General features: G+C 44.4%; 2 protein-coding genes across 14 annotated transcripts in view; both read right to left on the reverse strand.

Annotated features, from left to right (window-relative positions):
* Positions 1-12492, reverse strand: part of LOC147021305 (uncharacterized) — a 64511-nt gene extending 52019 nt beyond the window's left edge. For 2 of the 3 annotated variants that reach the window (XM_085891125.1, XM_085891124.1), the window contains exons 1-7: positions 12322-12491; positions 10813-10908; positions 9259-9537; positions 7233-7280; positions 3455-3511; positions 382-480; positions 30-186 (exon numbers count right to left, since the gene is read on the reverse strand). In XM_085891125.1, the coding sequence (XP_085747251.1) occupies positions 30-186; positions 382-480; positions 3455-3511; positions 7233-7280; positions 9259-9537; positions 10813-10908; positions 12322-12402 (817 nt within the window). In that variant the 5' untranslated portion in view covers positions 12403-12491. Of the gene's footprint in view, positions 1-29; positions 187-381; positions 481-3454; positions 3512-7232; positions 7281-9258; positions 9538-10812; positions 10909-12321 lie in introns of all 3 variants that reach the window. The other variant, XR_015060747.1, reaches the window with a different exon arrangement.
* A 4201-nt stretch (positions 12493-16693) lies between these two features.
* The window catches only part of LSS (lanosterol synthase), a 113693-nt gene continuing 108754 nt past the window's right edge, over positions 16694-21632 (reverse strand). For 10 of the 11 annotated variants that reach the window (XM_085891134.1, XM_085891130.1, XM_085891127.1 and 7 more), the window contains 2 exons: positions 20212-20290; positions 16694-17102 (listed from right to left, as the gene is read on the reverse strand). In XM_085891134.1, coding sequence (XP_085747260.1) covers positions 16965-17102; positions 20212-20290 — 217 coding nt within the window. In that variant the 3' untranslated portion in view covers positions 16694-16964. The other variant, XM_085891131.1, reaches the window with a different exon arrangement.

Below are 21632 nucleotides of genomic sequence, written 5' to 3' on the forward strand. Positions count from 1 at the left end.
ATCAATTGGCACATACGTCCAATACCTACCTACATCTTCCATTTCCAAGTGTTTCTCTGCATCAATATTAATTTCCTCATTCTGTCCATGTCTCTCTTCATGATCTGCAGCCTCATAAGCTTTGTCTATTGGCTCATGATCTGTCCTATCTTGTTGAAGCTTCACCTCACTCTTCAGAAGCAACACCTGCAGAGATAAACAGAGAGCTAGACCTCGAATGCCAACATCTCCCAAGGCATGATTCCAACGCAAATGCAAAGAAAGGACAGCAGTATTTACAGGCAAATAAATAAATAAACACTAAAAAAAACCTAGCATTTACAAACTTTTTAGTTATTTATTTTTAACGATACAAGCAATACAAAATCCAAGCAAACAGACCTGTGTCCGCAATGTTTCAATGTGCTTCATCTTTTCATCCAAGGCAGCATCAAACTCCTCCCGAAGATGATGCTTTGCTTGCTTTTCCAGCTCCATCTCCTGCCAAGTTGAGAGCATCCTTTCACAATGTGCATTTCTTTCCCGCATTGGCACTAACTGCTGATACAAAGCATTTCGATGTTAAATCCTGGAGACTGCACTGTAACAAAACAGGCTTACAAATGCTAAATGAAGGCATACTATCACCACCTATTGGTGAAAGTAGAGTCTGATAATGATGTCATAATTGCAAATTGGGTAGAGAATAAAAAAGTTCCATGATTTAACATGGAAATACAAAATTAAAATGCGAAAGCATCTGAAATGCAAAGCCCGTCCGCTTTGTATTCGGACTTCCTCTTCTTCTGCCGTATGCTAAAGGGTACCTTTGACCTTTTGACCAAATTATTCATTTGTCTTCTCCATATTCTCATAATAAAGCTTTGTTGAAAATTTGATGACAAAAGCTCAAATGGTACAAAAAAAAAAAAAACTTCTGGGACAGACAGACGAACGCACGCACACATGATTGCAAAACCCTGTCTCCTGCTGCGCGGGGGATTGGCTAACGAGAAAGGCACTCCATAGAGTGTATAACCTCGACCAGGCTGAACAGTTGACATTCTGTATGCCATCGATAGACCGGAACTGGATCTGCATCTTAAAGCAGGAACCCAAACACAAAAATGTTTTTTTTCTGAAAATCATTGAAAATCATTATCACATTCTAATTTGAGGGAAAAAAAGTGAATTTTTTTTCCAATCACAATGTGATGAAAGAAGTCTGAGAGTGGAGATTTTCGATTTTGCCAGTGACATCACACTATGAACTCAACTTTATCCGAACGGTGGATTTACATGGAGAAAAGGTGCATGTCGAGCTCGGATTCCGATAATGATTCCATCGCCATTAATAATTCTGAAGGTTCTCAGTATGTTGAAAGTGATCATTGGGAATTGGAAGAAGCTATTGGACACAGAATTAGTGGTGGAAATGCTTTTGGGGGAATTGTGGTGCTGTATTGTTTTGAGCCGTATGCGAGCGATTACAGGAAGAAGGCAGAAGTGAAGATGGAGGTGTTAAAAGACTTTAAAAATAACAAAAAAAACGCTGGTCGCATGTTAACTTCAGTTCGGTAGGTTTTGCTTTTCGTTCAATTGGCTGTTTATAAGGGAGAAATTTCGTATTAATTGATAAATCTGATTATATATTACTCGAGCAGAAATACCAGTTATCGCTCGACAGCACGGACAAAATGGACACACTCGGACACCGTGACAAAATGGGCGACGAATGCTTTGTCCCACCATCGCAGGCTGACTAGGTGTCTTGCATGTTATGGGATCGTCCCGTTTCATACTTTCCCCGGACACCATTTGTGTCCGTGCCGTGTCCCACCATCATGTCCGTGAGATGTCGATGTCCCGCCCCAGTGGAGGGGGAGAGTGGTGCTATGGTGGAGAAGGGGTGTGGGGTGGTGGTGGATATTGGGGTTATGGTTGATGGGGGATTATGGGGGGGGGGAGAGTGGGGAGGAGAGACTCTGAAAGTTTTAGCGTCCCAGGTCAAATCCTCTCGGAGGAGTAGATGATACATACATACATACATACCTTCTGACCACTATAAGTAAATGGTGGTTCATTTCATTTGTAGAGATTTGCGTTGATAATAGATAATTATTTTCAAGTGCTCTTTTGGTAACTGCCAGGCAATGGCAACAGGTGTGATTCACCGCTCAAATCATCTGTCTAGATATTCTGGAAGCTCGGAAGAGATGGTGTTATAGTTTCGACAAATGGCTGTTTCTTCCGCTTAATCGTGGTGGATAGCCACAAGATATAGCCATCTGTTGCTTCATAACAGTGCTCTGTAAAATGTTCCCAGCACAAAAGCGAACATTTTGTAGGCCCGATCCACACTCGGGTATTTCGGACAAAAACCTTGTCAAATTTCTGGAAAGCTGAGGGTCTTTCAGCCGTTGGTGCAGCAGGAAACCATCTTGGTTTGTATCACTATCCAAGCACCAAGGATGCATTTACTGGGCATACTTGTGGAAAATCGAAAATTCACTGTTTGTGTTGAATCGCACCGCGATGTAACCCGGAGACAGTACGGATATGGCAATTGACTCCCGGGTGTGACGTCAGGGCTAATCTGAAGAAAAAGAAGAAGATTTTGCCCTTTAATCGCAAATTACCTACTTTATAATTCGGAAATCGAAAAAAGACACAACATATCTTTGTTGTAGGGTTTCAAAGGATAGATTAGCGTCGAGGTGGTCTGAGGGTTTGGGTTCCCAAAACCTAATCGGCTTGTTCTTGTCACCCACCCAACTCATCCACCAAATTTTGTCCGAATCCATCTACAACTTATTGAGATATCCTGCTCGCAGACAAACAGACAGGAATGAAAACAAAACCTCCACCCATCTTCAGTGGCAGAGGTAATAAAAGTTATTGCTTGGTGATTGGTCAATGTTTTTTTTGTTTGTTCTTTTTTTTAAAGTGTTACATAGAAAAATTCAGTCAAAATAGTACACAAGGGCTGGCAGGATGGCCTAGAGGTTTGAATCCTGACCCTGTTATAAAACGTCATCCTGGTGTTTCACAGGCAGGGTGATTCATCAATGTGTGTGCCTTCTCGTGGATGGATGTTAAACTGTGTGCTCCATCTGCCAGGATTAGTGGGTAGATGTTAAAGATCCCACGGTGTCCTTCATGAAGAGTATGCGAGCTATCGACGGCACCATGAACAAGTTCCAAATTCCTGCTCTAACCTAAAGAGGGCATTGCATCAGTGGCACAGCCACATGCTCAGTCAATTATGCTACCCCGTGCAGCATTGTGTTGCATACGAAAGAAGTCTGTATAAAATAAGTTAAATTGGTCCCAGTCATCAACTTTTTCTGCGAGGCCAAGAATTTACCGATCACCCATCAAAGTACAGTAAAGCAACAAACTTTTCTTTCAAGTCTTAGTTTACAAGCCAAAAGGCAATTAAACACGGTAGACGAATCCGATAGGCTGATCTCACCTCCTTCAGCTCTGACACCCGACGTAATGCTTTATCTTGGTTCTGGCTCAGCAAGTCCTGTGGCAGGTACAATCAAACTTTAGCATCAATCAACAGTACAAAGACAGGACAAAAATCTTAGTCCAGGCTCAGCAATTTTGAGGGTGGCGGCATCTCATTATCAAATACAAATCGTTAATCTTTTCTACACATTTATTAAAACTTGCATTTCTATTAACAAAACAAATAAATAAATCAGGGTGATTAGAAAGGTCAGGATTTTTGTTTTTAAGGTTTTAATGTGAATTGAAGAGGTTATCGCAGACAGGTCAGGTCGGGTAAGGGAGCATGCCCCGGAGAAGCACGTCGCTGCGTCTACTTTCTGCTGCGGTATTCCAGGGGCCTCAGTCTGGTCATCTCCCAGGCAGATGCCAGGCCCATCTCCATCTCCTTGAGATGCCAATCAACCTGCTGCAACCACGAGACACGTGGTCAGCCCAATGGCCTCCTCCACTCACGAGGCTCCCTCAGTGAGAGAATATGGTGAGCAGGATCAATGTCAGGAAAACGAAGTCTTTCGTCTACAAGGTTTTTGTCCATTACTTAATGGAGTATCGTTCTCCACTATGAGCTGGCACCCTAACAACACATCTGTCTCTCCTGGAGTCTGTATTATCGAAAGCTCTCAAAATTATTGGAATCTCTCGTGATGAGGCCGAAACACAAGGTTTGTTGGACTCACATCACAGGTCGGTCAGTAGTCTCTGTTTTCTCCTCTCTGTATATTCTCCAACATTGCACCCTCTGTTCTCTCAATCCTCCGAACCTCTCCAGCAACTCATGGATGCACGTGTTCTTCCAGTAACCCCAGCCAGGTTCCAAAATCCAGGCTGACTGCACACCTCAACTCTTTTATTCCTCACTTCTCTAGTCTATGGAACAAACTTTCAGAGGATGTTCTACTTCACTCTTCTCTCCAAGACTACAAACAAGCAAGCAGTGCACTGCCATCTCTTGTCATCCCAAAATTCTGACCCATGATCTTTAATACCCCCATTAACCTTTTTTAACCCAACCATCTGACTTGCTCGTTTCAGTTTCTTCTCTCTTTCTCCTCTTTTTCTGTTCAATAATTCCCTTGATGTTTGTCCCACTGTCAGGTCTACCTTGCTCTTCCATGAGCCTTGTTCCTGCAAAGAATTTTTTTTTTAATGCTTTACCACTTTTAAAATAGTGTGATGCAACCTCAGTTTTTGGGCTGAATTTTCAACAAACATGACTAATGCACCGCTACCACTGTAGTGAATTGGGAAAGATGACCTGCAACCCTTTATCGTCACAATGAACTTCAACGCAGGAGGAAGCCAGTAGTTCCATCAAAGCATGTGCTGGTATTGCCAAATTATGGCTATTTGTCTATGCGCTATCTTTTTAAATGCTGAGAGTCAAGCTAGGAAGCAGCACGCAGCATTTTTTTTAATCTTTGGTATGACTCAGCATGGGGTTCAAACCGCCGACCTCTCAGACTTGCAGCGGACGCTCTAACCCAATGTTTCTCAAACAGTGGAGGGTGGCTCCCATGGGGGTATTGAGCAGGTTTCCAGGGGGGCCGTTGCTGCCTGAGCTACCATGAATTCACTTACAAACGGAACCTGGGACACCTCACTAGTGGTTCCACTATCTTTTTATGCACGTGTGGTGTACAAAAGAATGCTCTGACAATGGCTTGTGTGAGCGATTAGAAGCATAAAGTTTCACGGGCGGTGTTTTATCTGAATGTCGCTGGTTTGCACACCTACCAGAAGTAAAAAAAACATTTTTAAAAAAATACTATAGCCACAAATTATTCCATCAATTCTGTCCATTTACTTCACCGACAAAATTTCATTCTTTTGGAAACCAACAAATTCTTCAACAAATGGAACCTCAGACTCGTTACTAAAATCATTCCAAACAGGAAACCTACTGTTTTTACGGACGTCATAAAGGACACATACAACAGGCACGAATAACTAATATAATGCGTTAGATAAGGTGGTGTAATAGATAACTGCATCAATGGTGGTAAATTCCGGAATTTATTTATATGACTTTTACAATCTTAATTCATTTTCAATTGAATTATATAAATGAACACTGAAGAGCACAAATCGCCTTCTCATTGCTTCTGAAAATCTCCAGTTTTGCAGTACGTACTTGGACATATTAAATACGGTGGTGTATGTACAACACAGCTTCAATAGCGCAAAACTTATGGAATTTTTTTAATCATTATTTTATTTAAAATGAAGTATATACTTGAACACTGCACAGCATGGGGTATCGTGTTCTATGAACTGTTGGGCTGTATGATGGGAGCAAGCTTACGGATGATAATCTAAAACAGCGATCGTCGCTATTTTTTAGAGAGGGGCCACTTTGGTCAACAAGGCATCAGTGTGAACGCCACCACACCGCCTGCAGGAGTCCGTAATGGCTGCTATTTGGCTCTGCCCCCCCACGTACTCTTCTTCATTGTTACTTGGGCTGCAAGCATAATTGTCTGTAAACTGCCATCAACTGATGTCGTTATGTTACTTTTATGCTTTGCATTGTAACACTCATTTGAAATCATTGTCTCAATTTGATAGCATTTATGGCGGATTATGATGGGGTGTTTTCACACTCGTGTATCACCGGCCACACTTTGAGCCACCAGGGGCTGGCGGGCCATGCAATGAACATTTATGCCCTCAATCAACCACCATCAGATTCATGAAACTACTGGGTTCATCAATCTGATGTTTCTTGTTGTAGAGTATCAACCAGAAGCTTGTTACATCATACAAGCATACATGTATGTTTATATCGATAAAAACCACGGCTCTAGGATGCCAGGGAATCCTATTGATCGAGCTCTTTGAACTCTCTCATTTGTTAGGATAGCACATTTTTTTAAACATTTTTATTTTATTTTATTAAAATGTTGTAAAACTGTTTACAATTATGTTCAATGAAGGCATCTACATATCTTTTTCACATCATTACACCTGTTATGAAGGCAGAGTGTAGCAGGGCAGTTGAATAGGGGAATATATCACCTTCCATATCCTGTTATTCCTATCCCCTCCCAACCTCCTCCTTCTCTATCTCTCTTTTTGTCTCCCTCCTTCCACACTCTCCAACTGAATAATGCATCCCATATTCCATTTACTTCTTTTCCTTATCCCAACGACAGGTGTCCAATTCTGCTACCCTCTTGCACACACATAGACACACCCTTATATGGGGTTTCATCAATGCCATGGCTAGTGATGAAACCTCTTTTCCAGCTGAGATTTTGTCTTATATTTGCCAAGACTAACAAATACAGTCTATAATAATCTATCCAAATACTCAACCAATCATCTTCCTCTTCCCCCAAAAGAAAAGAAGACTTTCTCTTTGTTTGTACATCTTAAAAACATCAAGAGTTGAAAAATGTTAAGCTATGGTTGGATTTCGTTTATGTGCAAGTGCACAAGCTGAAAATGGCAGAAAAACAAAATCATGCCTTGACATCCCATAAGTGTTACATTCACCTGATATCAAAGTTATGCATGTTGCATTATTGTTTGTCCATGTGATAAAAATTTGGATAAACTTCCAGCTGGTGTACCCTTAGCAATGAACACATGAGTTACATTTCCACAAATGAGAATTATATTATTACATTGCTCTTGACAGCAAACTATTGCCAGCATAATGTATAATTGTGCAAAAAAAAAACAAAAAAAAACAAGCAATTATATATTGTGCTTCACTCGGATATCGCACGTACCTGCAGTTTCTCCTTTTCCCTGCGTTGTTCCTGACTCAGTGTCAGCAGCTGTGTAAAGACGATCATTGCACCCCGTTACATTCACACGCCACTTTCCATCCATTGAATACATCTTTCGTTTCGCAATGCAAAATTAGCTAGCGGTACGACGGTGAAAATTTGGCCAGATGGCCGACTTGCAATTTCACTTCTATTTTTGAAAGGTACATAGGTTTTTAACAACTGCAAGCAAATGTGAGCAGATGGGACAGTTGGCTTCACATCCACTCCAAAGGACAGAGTACTCTTTCATGAAATACACGTCTAAAAATTAACAGAACAATTTATAGGCTAGTGGGATTAGGAGTCATGCCTGGTGTTGACTTAATGGTTAGGGTGGTGGCCTTGGGATCCTCGGGCCCTGAGTTCAAATCCCGCTCAGCTGTTGAATTAATACCAAGTGGAGTTAACTCGGCCTGTCATCCTTCCGAGGTCGGCAAAATGAGTGCCAGCATGTTGGTATCCTGTGTCGGAGTGGCGACCCGTCCAGGATTGTGCCCAATTGCCAAGGAGACTGCTTAGGCAGCACCAATGCTCTGCACAGAGTATGGTCCCAATGGATGGATGGATGGGATTAGGAATCGAAATGCAAACCTCAGTGACTCAAGTAAATGCAGATCTGGAAGTTTGACATCGTAGATATGTGGCCACTGGGAAATGTGATAGTATAGTACGTACTGATCGTCAAATTTGGCCACGGGTCAGCCAAATAAACCTAAGTGGTCAACTATATACCTACCTTGAAGTATTTAGCCAAACTTACAAAGAAAAATGTATATTCATTCATTCCTTTCCATGAGTAACATCATCATATAAGCCCCAATGACCTGCCAGGCAGATTATAAAGTCGAAAAAAAGCTCTAACTTTACATTCTACTGCCAGGAGCTATGACTATCAATAAAGGCTTTACTTTAACCAAAGAGGCCAGAGAGCCAATAAAGGCCTTACCTTACTTTACCATTACCAAAGAAGAGTATTGACAAAATAAATGCAGAAGAGTTCTTCAGCAGAATACATAGTGATACGACTAGGGGTCATCGGCTAAGAATAAAGAGAGTCAAGACAGCAACAAGGTAAAGGTTATACACTCAAAGAGAGTAATCAATGCATGGAATGGTCTCACTGGAAAGGTAGTGGCAGCAGAAACAGTAGGTAGGTTGAAATTGGATAGAACATACGTGGGTATCTAGAAGTATTGCAGAAAGAAGGGTATAGAGATATTGGCAGGACTTGTAGGTAACTTGGGTATGGATTAGTGATTGTGTACATCTGTGCTGAGTGCATGTCTGTGAGGGTCTCCTCAAGGAATAGTGTGTGGTCGTTGTTGTATGTTCTTTGCCCACGTCCCTCAGCCATCCTCAAAAAATATTACAAAAGAAAAAAACAAAAAACAACAATGTTCTCCCCCCCCCTTTTTTTTTAAGCACCCTTGCGATATCCCTGAGCACACCACAATTTTCTCATCTCCACTCACACCCCCAACACCCCCCCCCCCCTCCCAATTAAATTAAGTCATTTTGACAGATTTATTCAATCTGGTGTTGGTGTGGCACAGGCACGATGGGTCGAACGGCCTCCTCGTGCATCAAATGTCCTTGTTGTTAATGTGCAGTTGTTCGCCATTATAGTAATACTAACAGCTTAAGTAGAATTGCAACAAGCACAGATGGATGCTCATTGAAGATGGCAGGCACCACAAGGAAGCAAGCAGAGAATAATGGATATGAAATGAGCAAAGGGAAAACAAATATTGGGATCAAGTTAACAGAAATAATGAGAAAGACAGGAGAGAGGGAGGGTGGAGTGTTCGTGAAGGATGTGATACAGGGATCAGAAGCAAAAGTGCCGTCGAGGAGTGATAAAACAAAAAAGGAATACCCCAAAGATGAAGGCAATAAAGCAATGAGCGAGAGGAATATTAACCCAAAATAGAACACCTGGGCGTTGTTCACAATCATCTCAACAAGATCAATCCCTCGAACAAACCTCCTTGTATAGTTTGTGGCGATCTCTGAACCGCTTCTGTAGCATCAAGTGCCTTTTCAATAGTTGTTCTTGATCCAGACCATCCAGTTCATTTTCATCGAGTTCATTTTCCTCCTCAAACGTTCCGACGGGGCTTGGGACATCCGGGATGTCTTGGGGAGTCTGAAGTGTCGTATTCGTCTGAGGTGAAGATCCATCGGGAGAATCTCTGAATGGCGATCGAAAAAAGGAGCCCATGGCAGGTGAGGTAAACCGCCTCAATGATCCAAAGTCCAGTCGCTGATAGGGGTGTGGTTAGGGGGGGGGCAGTGGGGGGAGAGAAATTAATCAATCCATTGAACTCTGAGCTAAAAATTAATTTGAAATATAATTACACTTTCCTTGGAGACAGTATTTGCACACAATTTCTAATTACACAAAACAGGTTTGTGTGTGTTTTTTTTTTTAATACTAGTGATGAAAAAACAACCAATGTGTAAGTATAACAGGAAAACAAGAAAAAGAGCAACCAGAGATTGCAGACCCTCCACAGAACTTGTCTTGTGTGGTGTTTGTGTACTGGTGTGTTCTGTAATTAAAAAGAGACATCATTACAAGTGTCACTTTATAACTGCTGGCAGTGATGACCGGGTACCGAGACGTGCCGGCTTGATGCAACCCCCGCTTTGATCTGACACCTGACCCATGACGTTTTTCATTATCATTCAATTGAATTTAGAGAGGGATTAAAAATAAATTGAATTCAAATCAAACGGAAGACCAAATAGGTACAGTCCTGCATTGGAGTCATCAGAAGGTACCCAAACAAGAAAAAAAAAAGCAAAGATGAAGTCATCAGGAGGAACCTGGATAGGATTCACATTTCAGCTGCTACTCCTCTACCCTCAAACGCATCCAGGAACAGCCAAGTGAGCCTTATTCAAAAAAAAAATTAATTTAAAAAATTGTATATTTATATGTAAATGGCTGCCGAATCATGTGATCGATGACGTGATCAATTTTTTTTCTGTAGACCATTTTATCCCAAGATGACCCTCAGAAATTCTCCTACTAATCAGACGGAGCATTCCACATATGCAATTATGACATCATAACAAAAACACCGATGACATCATTTTTTTTTAAATAAAAAAAAATCACACATTCCTCATGAGTACTCGCCATGTGCCGAGTTTCAATTTTTGCCTTGGTGTGGTTTTAGAGATACAGAGGTCCAAAGTTTTTCAGTTTTTTTCCAACATGGTTGCCACACCACGTGACTTATGACATCATATGATTGAAACTTTCAACTTGAGTAGACGCACCTATGGTGAAAATTTTGTCTCAATCTGACGAGCGGTTGCGGAGAAAAACACAAAAGTTCTGTGCGGACAAACAAACAAACAGACAGACAGATAGAGATAGACAGAGGGACAAACAAACGGAGCCAAACACAATACCCTCTCCTTCGGCGAGGGTAATAATAATACTTCCCTTGTAAGGAACTTCCACAAAAGATGATGTCATTAGGCCTCTTTTTTGTGGAAGTTCAACAATAATAATCAAGGTTCAGACCTTGATAAAGCCTGCATCCTCTCCGCTCGCATCCTCTGCAGGAAGATCTGAGCACGCGAGCTGTTCTGCTTGACTTTCTGCTTTGGCATCTGGACACTGCAAAAACAGTACGAGAAAAAGACATGTTTTCTTAATGATTTATATTGGGGGAAGGAAGGGGGAGTAAGGGTTGGGGGGGAGTGGGGGGAGGGGGGGTTGACTGCACATTGTTTAAAGGTCATGCTGGATTTTAACATGCTGTAAAAGGGTATTTCCAAATAAAAGACAAATTAACACATTTTGATTTGGAAGATTTTAACCTGGAATCCAAGCATCATGGGTTGTGGTCAGTTGAGAAAATGTAGACTGTCGAGGTATAAACACATGCCTACGGCGTGACTGCCCCATGGCACATGTCCTCAGTGCGATTACCCGAAGCGCAACTGCCCGGCTGCACACACCCCTGGCGTGACTGACTGCCCAGCGGTACAAACCACCCAGAATCCCAACGCGACCGACCGCCTGCCTGCCCGACGGCACATGCCTCCCAACTGCCCGGCGGCTCACGCCTCCCGAAGAAACCGACTGTCAAGCAGCGCATGCCTCCCGACGCGACTGACTGCACGGCAGCACGTCTCCTGATGCAACTGACTGCATGCCTGTTGGCACATGCCTCCCGACGTAACTGACTGCCCATCGGGACAACCCCCCCAGAGCCCCGACGCAACTGACTGAATGACTGAAGACACACACCTCCAGACACGAATGACTGCCTGTTGGCACATGCCTCCCGACGTAACTGACTGCCCATCGGGACAACCCCCCCAGAGCCCCGACGCAACTGACTGAATGACTGAAGACACACACCTCCAGACACGAATGACTGCCTGTTGGCACATGCCTCCCGACGTAACTGACTGCCCATCGGGACAACCCCCCCAGAGCCCCGACGCAACTGACTGAATGACTGAAGACACACCTCCAGAAGTGACTGACTGACTGCATGTTTGCCCAGTGACACGCCTCCCGACTGCCCGGCGGCTCATACCTTCCGAAGAAACTGACTACCCAGCAGCACATGTCTCCTGACACGACTGACTGCCTGCCTGGCAGCACACTCTTTCCGACAAAAATGACTGCCCGGCGGCACAGCTCCTGAAGCGACCAATTGATTGACCACCCAGCGACACATACCTCCCGACGTGAATGACTGACTGACTGCTCGGCGACACATGCCTTTCGACACTAATGACTGACTGACTGACTGACTGCTCGGCGACACATACCTCCCGACGTGAATGACTGACTGACTGCTCGGCGACACATGCCTTTCGACACTAATGACTGACTGACTGACTGACTGACTGCCCGGCGGTTCACGTCCCAGTTGTACATTTCTTGCCCCATAACTCACATCGCTGACAAACCCCTCCGAGCATCGACCTCGTTTAACCCCCATCCTCGGTAGTCGGTTGTTTCCACACGGCGAGTAAAAACGAAGACGAATCCAAAGAAAGTGAGTAATAAAACCTGCGGTGCCATCGTCCCGGACAATCCAGCGGGAGAGCTCTTTCTCTCAACTTCAATCTTCTTCATCAGAGGTCGGAACATCGTGTCGGTTCCTCGGATTGTTTGTTTTCCTGTTTCCTCTTCTCACGGAACACACATAAAAACCACTGCGCATGCGCACGACACGTGGCCTTGCCTTAAATTAAATAATAATAATAAAAAAATAAACAAATAAGAGAAAGATTGGAATCCCTCAAATGACGTCACGGAATCCCCTCACCGATACCATGCACCTCGGATATACCAACAACACCTGATACTTCGGACCTTTGACATCGGAGGGAATCGACTTGGCGAACACTTCCTCAACTCTATCAACGCCACTCGGAATCAACCTTCAGTTTTAGCTCCGATCTGGATCCAGGATCGTTGGTTCGTTACCAGTTGGAGGGGGGTTCAGTTTTTAAATCAATTCAAAGACAGTTAATTGATCTCAGGACGATGCGAAATAGAGACAAAAAAAACTCTCATGCATTTGAAAAAAATGTTGTTGCGTCATCATTTCATCGAACACCGACTCCACCACCAGTAAGGTGGTCCTTATCAATCCACCAATCAGCTTACTACCGCTTACCAAGTCAGCCGTTCCGTTGGAGTGCGTAAAAATCAAGCGAGCCGCTCGACGAGCTGATTGGTAATGGAACACACACACCAGGGTGACAGTTTATTAGCTGGGTTGGGATTCGAACCCACGGTTTATTAGCTGGGTTGGGATTCGAACCCACGGTTTATTAGCTGGGTTGGGATTCGAACCCACGGTTTATTATGTGGGTTGGGATTCAAACCCACAGTTTATTAGCTGGGTTGGGATTCGAACCCACGGTTTATTAGCTGGGTTGGGATTCGAACCCACGGTTTATTAGCTGGGTTAGGATTCGAACCCACGGTTTATTAGCTGGGTTGGGATTCGAACCCACGGTTTATTAGCTGGGTTGGGATTCGAACCCCCGGTTTATTAGCTGGGTTGGGATTCGAACCCACGGTTTATTAGCTGGGTTGGGATTCGAACCCACGGTTTATTAGCTGGGTTGGGATTCGAACCCACGGTTTATTAGCTGGGTTGGGATTCGAACCCACGGTTTATTAGCTGGGTTGGGATTCGAACCCACGGTTTATTAGCTGGGTTGGGATTCGAACCCACGGTTTATTAGCTGGGTTGGGATTCGAACCCACGGTTTATTAGCTGGGTTGGGATTCGAACCCACGGTTTATTAGCTGGGTTGGGATTCCAACCCACGGTTTATTAGCTGGGTTGGGATTCCAACCCACGGTTTATTAGCTGGGTTGGGATTCCAACCCACGGTTTATTAGCTGGGTTGGGATTCGAACCTCCGGTAGGATTCGAAGTTCAGAAGCGAATGTGAACACCTCGAGCTCGAGGTCATTCCGCCAGCTCCTTGAGGAAGGTCACCGGTGATGATCATCGTGTTGCAAAGAAAGTTTGAAAACAATTGTTCACTCTGGAAGGAGAGAAGCCTGTTCACTCCATTCATGTGAACTAAAATACTGATAAATAAATAAATACATCATTTAACCCATTGTTTATTTAACCCATTGTTTAACCTGTTGTTTAACCCATTGTTTATTTAACCCATTGTTTTTAACCACGAGTCTTATTTACACTAATCCTGTTGAGAGCTCCCTCTACTATTTGTGTCAGATATTGAAGAAGTTAAAGGTTTTTGTAATCTGGAACCCTTGTTACCTCCACCAACTAAAGGTGAAGGAGGTTATGTTTCTACCTCTCTCTGTCTGTCTGTGTTCAAGATATCTCAAAAAGTTGCAGACGGATCCGGATGAAATTTTGTGGACAGGTTCGGAGTGTGACATGGAAGAACTGATTCGATTTTGGTGAAGATCCGGATCCAGATCCGACGACTAGAATTTTTAAAGTGATTCTTCACCGTCGAGAGATCGGGCTAAACTAATACATAGCACGATATATCAAAAATGTGTTGGGCCAGATATGTTCTCATGGATCAGGCATTACGTGGCGGAGGTATGCGCTCTTCCGAGTGCCCTTCTAGTTTTCATGGTTTTCATTTCAAGAACAAGGATGAAAGGCTTTCCCCCACCTACCACTCAAAAGATTCAGATCAATCATTTTGGCCTCATGATGAAGACTTGGGGGCTGGGTCCAAACCAGCACTGCCTTCTGGCAAAGACTGATATAAACATTTACAAGTGTCCATGATTTCACCGCTACCCCAATTTCGGGAGTGATTCATGCTAATGACCTCCTGGAGATTCTCCCTCTTGGCTGATCCAATTTGATTTGATTGATGATGTCACTGAGAGCATTTTGTTTCACTTTGCTTCTTGCTTTCATTAATTGTTCGGTGGTGTCACAAAGGGTTTACCAGACTCGGCGGCCAAGTGGTTAGAGCATCCACTCTGGGTCTTGGAGGTCAGTGGTTTGATACCAAAGTCATACCAAAGACATTAAAAATGGCAAGTGCTGATTCCTTCCTTGACATTCAGCGTTCAAAAAGGATAGAGCATGGACAAACACCAAACAACCATAAAACGCTAATAATAGAGCAGGCTTTGATGGGCCTAATGGCCTTCTCCTGGGCTGCCTAGATGGCCCAGAGGTGCACACGCTCACCTTTAAATTGTCTAGCCTGGTTTTGCATCCAGACCAAGCTATAAACTGTCACCCTGGTGTTCCGCAGACAGGATAATTTATCAACGTGTGTGTCATCCCTCAGTTGGACATTAAACGGAAAGCCCATATGCCAGCATTAGTTGGTGGACGTTAAAGACCCCACAGTTGCCTTCATGAAGAGGAGACAAGCTATCGCCGGTACCCTGAACAAATTACAAATTCCTGCCCTAACCAACATTGCATCAGCATCACAGCAATATCCCCAGCCACTGATGCCACCCAGCAGCCTGTGCTGCCTATGAAAGAACAAGAAGAAGCAGCAGAGGTGGAGGAAGAAGCTTACTCCTGTGTTGAAGTTCCTTGAAAGGGAACTCGTGTTATTATAATTATGTCCGGACGGGAGTTTATCTCCGGACATGTCCGGATGGGTGTTTGTCTCTGGACAGCTTGGCTCTGGATGCGTCCAGGCGGTGTTTATCTCCGAACATATCCGGGCGGTATTTATGTCTGGACGAGAGTTTGTCTCTGGACGTGTCCAGACAGGAGTTTATCTCCAGACGTGTCCAGACGGGAGTTTGTCTCTGGGCAGCTTGACTCCAGAAGCGTCCGGGCAGTGTTTGTCTCTGAGCGTGTCTGGGCGGTATTTAGGTCCGGGCGGTGTTTGTCTCTGGAAGCATCCAGGTGGTGTTTGTCTCCAGATGCATCCAAGCGGTGTTGTCTCCAGACAGCTAGGCTCTGGATGCGTCCAGGCGGTGTTTATCTCCGAACATATCCGGGCGGTATTTATGTCTGGACGAGAGTTTGTCTCTGGACGTGTCCAGACAGGAGTTTATCTCCAGACGTGTCCAGACGGGAGTTTGTCTCTGGGCAGCTTGACTCCAGAAGCGTCCGGGCAGTGTTTGTCTCTGAGCGTGTCTGGGCGGTATTTAGGTCCGGGCGGTGTTTGTCTCTGGAAGCATCCAGGTGGTGTTTGTCTCCAGATGCATCCAAGCGGTGTTGTCTCCAGACAGCTAGGCTCTGGATGCGTCCGGGAGGTATTTATGTTCAGACGGGAGTTTGTATCCAGACGTGTCCGGACAGGAGTTTGTATCCAGACGTGTCCGGACGGGAGTTTTTATCCAGACGTGTCCGGACGGGAGTTTGTCTCTGGATGGGAGTTTGTCTCCAGATGTGTCCAGATTGGAGTTTTCTCTGGACAGGAGTTTGTCTTTGGATGTGTCCGAGCAGTGTTTGTGTCCAGATGGCTTGACTCTGGATGCATCCGGCAAGTTTTGCGTACAGACGTGTCCATAGTATGACGGGTAGAAAATGGATTCGACATTATTTTGTTTCCACCTTCACTGTTATTCGATGCAGAATCATTTTCATGAGACAGTATGAATCGTAATTAACACTCCACCGCGTGTCAGTCTTCGTTTCCTCTCACTGTCTTCCTTTCCCCTACCCCTCCTCGCTCCCCCTCCTTCCTCTTTTTTCCCCTTCCACCTCTTCACTCTCCCCCCTCTCTCTCTCTCTCTCCCCCCCCCCACCATCCTTTTAGTATTCCCATCAGGGAAGCGACAGGTGGTATTTGCTGGTGTTATTACAAAGCAAACACCTCCCCCTTAGTAAACATGCATTTAAGCTGATGAAGCACGAAGGCAGAAACACGTATTCAAGGATGGCACGCAAAATGCTTGTCTGCTTCCCATGTTGAGTTTTTGTGATTTGTAATACAACAAGATATCTAGCTCTGTGATGTTTATTTTTGCAAGTTCCTGTGACCACTTGGGAATGCCCCTTACGGATAGTGGTGCATGATATACTACCTTGTGATCTCCATGTCTCTCGTTTAACCTACGAATCAAAACATGCTTGTATAAAGCCAATCACAACACTGAAGGTTACATTGAAATCAAATGTTTTCAAAATGCTTGTTACAGCTGTGTTGATTTAAGCCACCGAAGATGTGAATAAGAGTTCTAACAGAATGTAAAACAGCAAAGCAAAGGTCGTTTCAGATCGTGATCTTCCCGGCAATGGTGGAACGGGGGTAGAGCCTTGCAAAGCGTCCAAGGACCCAAATGGGAAATATGTTCTTGTAGTTGGTGTAGCTGATGGCACAGGTCTTGTTAAACACCCCCGCAATGTTACCCTGTACACACAACAGCAAGACCGATCCTCTAGGCGTCAATCATTCGGTCTTGTTTAATTCTATCGCTTGTTGATCCTGCATGTTAAAATCCCAATTCAATTGATTGATATCATAGCAGCAAGATGTAATGACAAGGCATGCATTGTTTCACTGAAAGTGAACAGTATAACTTCTGTGAAAATGTTGCCACTGTTTTGCCAACATCATGAGCATCCCTGATGCCTCTTCGCGGGACAAGAACTGAACATTTCCAGGGTTGACAATTTACCTTGAACAGGAAACTATTATATTTATAAATTGCTAATGAAGCATCCCTGAACCAAAGCTGGAATGTCGACTTTGGCCAGGGCGTCAGCACTAAATGGCCGACTCTTTAACATCCACAAGTGAACGCGAGCAGGCAGCACAACCGGCTGAACGTCCCCTCCGAAGGACACGGATGACAGTTTATCGTCGAATCAGGAATGAAACTCTCCTCTGAGCCTCAATGTCTGCAAAAAAATTTTTTGACAATGACGAAGTTTAGGAATTTATATAATTCAGTTAGGAACATAAATAAAGCACGAATAAACCACCTAATACCACGCAAGCAACCCCCATGCACTATATGCCCCCTTTCCCCTACTCTCCTTATGCTCACTTCTCCTCCCAACGTCCTTTCCTTTTTCTCCCTCTTCCTCCACGACTCACCTATCCACATTCTTTTCATACACACCATATTACTTTTCCTTTTCTCAATTTATCCTACCTTCACGTACCCTCCTTTGCAAACGTAATATTGTTGCGAATCTGGAAGCCATGAGCACACAACATACAGGTCCTACAGATCAGTTATATCGGTAAGTACATGTTGCCAGTGAGGGTCCCGTCCCTGGTCTAATGGGTAATTAAATGTTCATGCGCTGTGCAGTTATTTTGATAGTTAGGGTTTTTCTTTTATTTTTAAACCCCCCAACATCAACGCCGCCGACACCGCATCACCCTCACCGTCACTTCGCTTCCTTTGCCTCGATCTGGCCGACATCATGGTGGGCGGAGTTCAAGGAAGAACCGCGCGGCGGCCCTCGACCAATCGGCGTGCAATGAGTGGGGTGACCGTCGCCCAGCCAATCAGATCCCGCGACAGGAGGAAAGGGCTAGTGACGTCACCATGCCCTCAGGCCAATCAAGGGGCTTGCCGCCCGTTTTGGCCAGTGAGAGAGACGAAGAGCGACTTTGCGCGCCAAAACCAGCCAGTGAGAGAGGGAGGGTCACGAGGAGGCGCCCCCCCCACCCCCGAAAAAGGGAGATATAATTATAGTCGCGGTCTGTGCGTTCGGTTGTTCTGGTCCTGCCAAGAAGTGCGCGCATGGGTTCTGGTTCTGGTGCTGGCAAGAAGTGTGATCATCTGCGCGCAGGGTGATTGAGTTAAAAAGCGTCTGCGCACGGAGTAGTTGGTGCCGCAGAGGGTCTTCTTCCGCCAGCCTTCGCCCTGCCGACTTCGTTCACCTGGATCGTCCGAATCGTGCTGGGGGTCCAGTCCTGCCCCAAGGACCTGGTCCTTGAAGACCGCACGAGGCGGACAGGTCAGAAATAGGCCTCAATAAAGACCATTCGGTCCGATCATTTTGGGTCTGTGCATGTGTGTGTTTGTGGCGCCAGTCAGATAAGTAGTAAATTGTATGTGTTTTTTTTGCTTGTATATACGTGGATTTATTAATAATCGGTTTTACTCTGCTCTTGCGTGCTTCCCTCGTTCCCCAATCATTATTGTAAATAAATACCCCGATTGTTAAATGTTTCAGCTCGTTCGTGTCTCTTCCTTCATTGACTTCGCGTGCTGCGTGTTGGGTAATTAGCCAGGCCGTTGCCGTTGTCACGGGATATTTGGGACCGACGGATCTCGGCAATCAAACCGCTCGGATCGCACACGGTTCGAATACGCTAAGCGGCTCGTTCCGTACGGGTGCCGTCGAGGGTGAATTTCCCCAGTAGGTTGGACCACATGGGTATTTAGGTAAATTGAAATTGGCATTCGACCCCACCCCACGTGGTCTGTCTATTGGTGAACTTCGGTCCAATAAGGGACCCGTACTTTTCCGGAGTTTTCCGAAAAGGTACGATGTAAATTCCGGGCGATCGGTCGAGCCGACTCTGTTGCTCCATCTAGCGGTCGTGCTCACTGCCGACGCCCGGCCCCGCAACAATATGACGTGGAATGTAGATGACACGCTTCCCTAATTTGGGTGTCTGAGTCCTGTCAGACCCCGTTTACGTCGGGGATGCATCCCTGAAAAATGCGACAAATATTGAAACCACGAAAATCAAAATTTTTCTCATAATAATTGAACGCAGACACCACCTGCCCGGACATAATGAGGCAAACAGAGGCAAACACCGCCTGGACATAATGGAATAAGCAGGGGATGCGTTTCTCATGTTGCTACTTCAGGTATTATATTTTGCCTTTTAACTATGATATTACCCTTATTTTTGATTCATGACAGTTATATTCAAGTACACCGACGTAGAAGTAAAATTAAAAAAAACAATTACCAGACATTTAAATAAAAATAAACCTCTTCAAGAAGTGATTGAAGTCGGTCGTACGTCGTCTTCTTCCTTCGTCCTTCTCAATGAACGTCGGTATATTTATCAATCGGAGGAAAACTAAATAACCCGGCAATCCATTAATCCATTTGATGAATAACATCTAATTTCACTTCTTCAGTAACACTTTTCCAACGCCTCTTAGCCAATCTACAGTACAGTCCATTTATTGATGTGCGACGCAAAGTACGGTCGTTCTTTCGGCGATTTTGCGATCTCCTGGTTTGGTACTTCAGAGATGTCTTCTGGCGTCTTTATCAATCTTGTAAGTTCTGAAAACGCTCGAGAAGAAAGGGTATGGCTTTTGAAACGATGTAAGTGTGAGTTGAGACGACGCAAGTTAAGAAGTGGTATTAATAATGTGACGACGTATTTGTGACGGCGTAATACCGGGGTATTACTGTAGTCAATTTACGTAGGTTACCTCATTGTTGTTGTTTTTATCCAACGTTGCAATCTGTTATTTCCAAACAATAACAACCTTACAATAAGCTCACGATCCCAGTTCTTTTCCACTTACCTGTGGCCAATCGCCATTTGCAAGTTGCATTTCCATCAGGCACCGAACCCCTCTTTCCAAAACCTCAACGTGTGGATACCTGAAAGCGCAACGGCATGGAGCACAAGTCAGCTTGCATCTCGCATCGAAGCTGTTTTTTTTGTTTTTTTTCATTTAACCAATCCAGGAGGTTTTTAAAAATCAGTAGTACAGCAACCTCACAAGGTATCCAACTTCCAACAATGTAGATGGTCCCATCTTTCACCAAGATGGTTCCTCTTTTATGTCACACTGCTTCTTACAGGATAAGAACAAAATCTATGACATGCGACTTTTTCCTGAACAGGTTGTCCATCAAAAGTTAGGCCTTTATTCAGAAGTTTCCCCCAAAAGCTTCATGTTCAACCAAGCCCATCTATCTAGCTCCTGTGCATGCGCACCTCCCTCTACCTCGGGTTGTTTAAACCAAGTAACCAATTTGATCCCAAAGTTTCCATTACACACATTTTCCATTGTTTCATTGTTCATGACACATCCTCAACTGCACCTCATCTTGCTCATCTGTGCTTGGTAATTTTAAAGGGATTATGATCTTCTTGCCTAAATCTCTCTTCTTCGAGAGCAACAGGATGTCCAGTGGCGAGTGACTGGATGGAAGCTAATCTGATGGTTTGTGAGGAAGGAATAAAAAATAAAGAGTCTAGGAGGTCAGCAGTTCGATTCCAACCCTCGTCGAGTTATACGTGCTGCCTCCAAGCTTGACACAACATTTACAGGATGGAGCACGGACAAACCCGATGGATTGGCATCCTTGGGAAGGAGAAAATTTCTCTATAATTGTCCGAGTGTGGAGAGTAAAATGACGTCATAAAGAAGGTGTAGCAGGTACCCACAGTGCCTCAGTAAGTTATGTCCCTTCCAGCTGTGTTTGTCTGAAGTGAAGTCTGGTGTTGTTTCATGTGTGTGTGATTTGTTTGCAGATCCTCCACAAAGCTTAGGCTCTGTAAACATAAAAGTAATAAAAGAGAAACAGTGCGCTTGCACCAGAATGTTGTTGGACGTGTAAGATACATTTCATGTACACCATGGTACACACAGTGCACATATTTCTTGTTCACACAAAAATGTTCAACCAGTTTAATTAAATCTGTGGAAGGGGGTAGAGGAGGGACCGACGGCGAGAATGTGTTAATTTAGCTTGGTCCATGTGCTTGAGTAGGTTACACCTGTATTATGGATCTGTCAGAGATGAGTGGTACGTAATATGTGTTCCGAGAAGTAGGTGAGTGTAATCTTGTAAGATCTTCTGTACAGACGAGGCCAGGTGGGAGACTTGTGGGCACAAAGGAACGTTTAAAGGACTTTGTGGTTTAAATGGAGACATCATAGGCCATTTGGCCAGAGGACGACAGGCCAGGGCATTATAGTGAGTCATAGAGCCC

Source organism: Eptatretus burgeri, chromosome 8 (genome assembly GCF_056783735.1).
Source record: "Eptatretus burgeri isolate ZD-2024b chromosome 8, Ebu_testis_v1, whole genome shotgun sequence".
Lineage (NCBI taxonomy): Eukaryota > Metazoa > Chordata > Myxini > Myxiniformes > Myxinidae > Eptatretus > Eptatretus burgeri.